The 2,500-nt window shown below is 36.6% G+C and overlaps 1 protein-coding gene across 1 annotated transcript in view; it reads right to left on the bottom strand.

Annotated features, from left to right (window-relative positions):
- Positions 1-2,500, bottom strand: part of LOC113802467 (uncharacterized) — a 10,275-nt gene that overhangs the window by 526 nt on the left and 7,249 nt on the right. The window contains exon 4 of the mRNA XM_070116608.1: positions 243-340. Within this exon, the coding sequence (XP_069972709.1) occupies positions 243-340 (98 nt within the window). The remainder of the gene's footprint in view (positions 1-242; positions 341-2,500) is intronic.

Below are 2,500 nucleotides of genomic sequence, written 5' to 3'. Positions count from 1 at the left end.
GACACACACACACACACACACACACAGACACACACACACACACACACACACACACACACACACACACACACACACACACACACACACACACACACACACACACACACACACACACACAATAATCATACCAATAATGATAATGATGATGATAAAAGTGATGATAATGATACCGATGATAATAATAATGATGATGCGAAGATTATCATGATTATGACAATGACCAACAGCCACGAACACTTCACCTCAGCTCCTTCATGAAGATCTCCCCGATGGGCGAAAAACTGTCTGGATCAGCAGCCAATTCACAAAGGAGTCGCTCTTGGCAGGACATAGTAGGAAGCTGTAAAGAAAATGAAAAATGAGTTGAACAATATCATTATATACACATATATCCATACATATATACATGTATACATAAATTCATTCATAGGTAGATACACACATACATGCACATAAACATGCATACATATGCACAGGTACATGTAATGTATGGATGAGAATTAATATCTTCACTGAGCAAAAGGATAATAATGATAGGACAATTATATGTTTGTGTAATAATAATAATAATAATAATAATAATAATAATAATAATAATAACAATAATATCATTATTACTACTATTATGATTATCATCATTAATACTATTATGATTTATCATTATCATTACTAATGATGATAATAATGATAGTAACATTATCGTTACTACTTATCATTACTATTATCATTATTACTTATCATTGATATTAATATTATTATCACTTATCATTAATATTATCATTATTACTTATCATTAATATTATCATTATTCTATTATCATTATTCTATTATCATTATTATCATTATTCTATTATCATTATTATCATTATTAATTTCATTATCATTACTAATGATGATAATAATGATAGTAACATTATCATTATAACTTATCATTAATATTATTATTATATTATCATAATTATCATTATTATATTATCATAATTATCATTATTAATTTCATTTTCGTTATTAAATTCATTATCATTATTATTATTATTATCATTACCATTATCATCACTAACACTGTAAAGCTACTACTTTGAAATATTGGCATCTATGTAAGAGGTACAGCTGACATATAATATCTCCAATATTTCCAAGACTGACGGAAGTCCAGGTGATCACAATGTCTAGCGGATGTTTCGGTGTTTCTGGCGACCTCTTTTGCTAAAAACTCTCTCCCATTTTCTAGGGTGGGGATTTTCAGCCGATTTAGCGCATCGGGGCATGAGGTGTTGTTTGATCATTTGTAATGCACAAGTTTTTTTCTGTTCATTATATCTCCCCTAATAACGACTACTCACAGATTCACTTCTAATTCCGTTCAGAAACTCGTTCACATGATTCATGGAATCCTGTAGCAACATGTTTGCCCTGATTTGTGTACGATTGCCAATAAGTCACTCACACATTCATAGACCTTCGCGTGTGGAACATTATCCTTACTAACCATTGTTACGAATAACAATGTGCCGAGAACGGTTCCTTCAGGGTCACCGCAAATAAATTCAATCAATTCGGATGGTTATTTGCTCGATCAAGATTCATTTCTCCCAGCCGTCGCGAAAATCCAGGAAAATCATTTCCTTGATTAAGGTGGTGTGATCGATGAGGTCGAATGCCATCCGCAGGTCGATGGTGACGGAGGTCCCGTTCTCTCGTTTGTCTGCTTTTGAGGTGGTGTAATAACAAAGTCAGCCAGGCAGTAGAAGGTGGAGCTTCCTTTGATGTTTCCGAACTGATGATGATCAAATTGGAGATTAATGCCTTTCACAGTTCCGTAGCAATTACTCTCCCGAGGATTTTGCACAGGAGAGATGAGATGTGATTTTGCACAGGAGATGAGATGTGATTTTGCACAGATGTGATTTTGCACAGAAGATGAGATGTGATTTTGCACAGGGGAGGTGCACATGTGAGCGAGATCAAGGACGAGAGATGGACTCTGAGGCGTCGAGAGAATTTGATGGCATTATTCTAGGGACATGAACTGTTCAGTTCAGTGAGATTCGCCAAGATTCTGGCCTTACATATATGCGATCATGGTCTTTTTCAGCGATGTAGAGCTGTCTCAACTGATCCATTAACACTGAATGCTTCCCGTGGTGGCCGCATTGTCTGGCATGGTTTGTTTCCATAGGACAGGAACCACGCCCTCAGCGTGAGAGGTGTTGCAGATATCACAAAAAGAGCGTGGGGGAGCTCGAGAGCAAACTCCCACAATAATCTTGGAGGATGTCGTCAGAGCCATGAAATTTACTTTTGCTGCCCTCTTTATGTTAGTATACATCGCTCTCCCTTAAATTTGCTTGAAGGGGGCGGAAGAGTCACTGTTGTGCACTCGCAACTGTTTCATGCAGTGGTGGGAGTAGCTCGTTGGTTTTAGCAGAATTATTACTGATGCTTGCAGCGATCTCGTGCGATCCGGCAGTTTCGTTGATTTGAAACAGGTACGAGTAAT

The sequence above is a fragment of the Penaeus vannamei genome, chromosome 39, assembly GCF_042767895.1.
Source record: "Penaeus vannamei isolate JL-2024 chromosome 39, ASM4276789v1, whole genome shotgun sequence".
NCBI classification, from domain to species: domain Eukaryota; kingdom Metazoa; phylum Arthropoda; class Malacostraca; order Decapoda; family Penaeidae; genus Penaeus; species Penaeus vannamei.
Note: the sequence above shows the minus strand (reverse complement) of the source record. Positions and strands in the feature narration are given on the sequence as shown.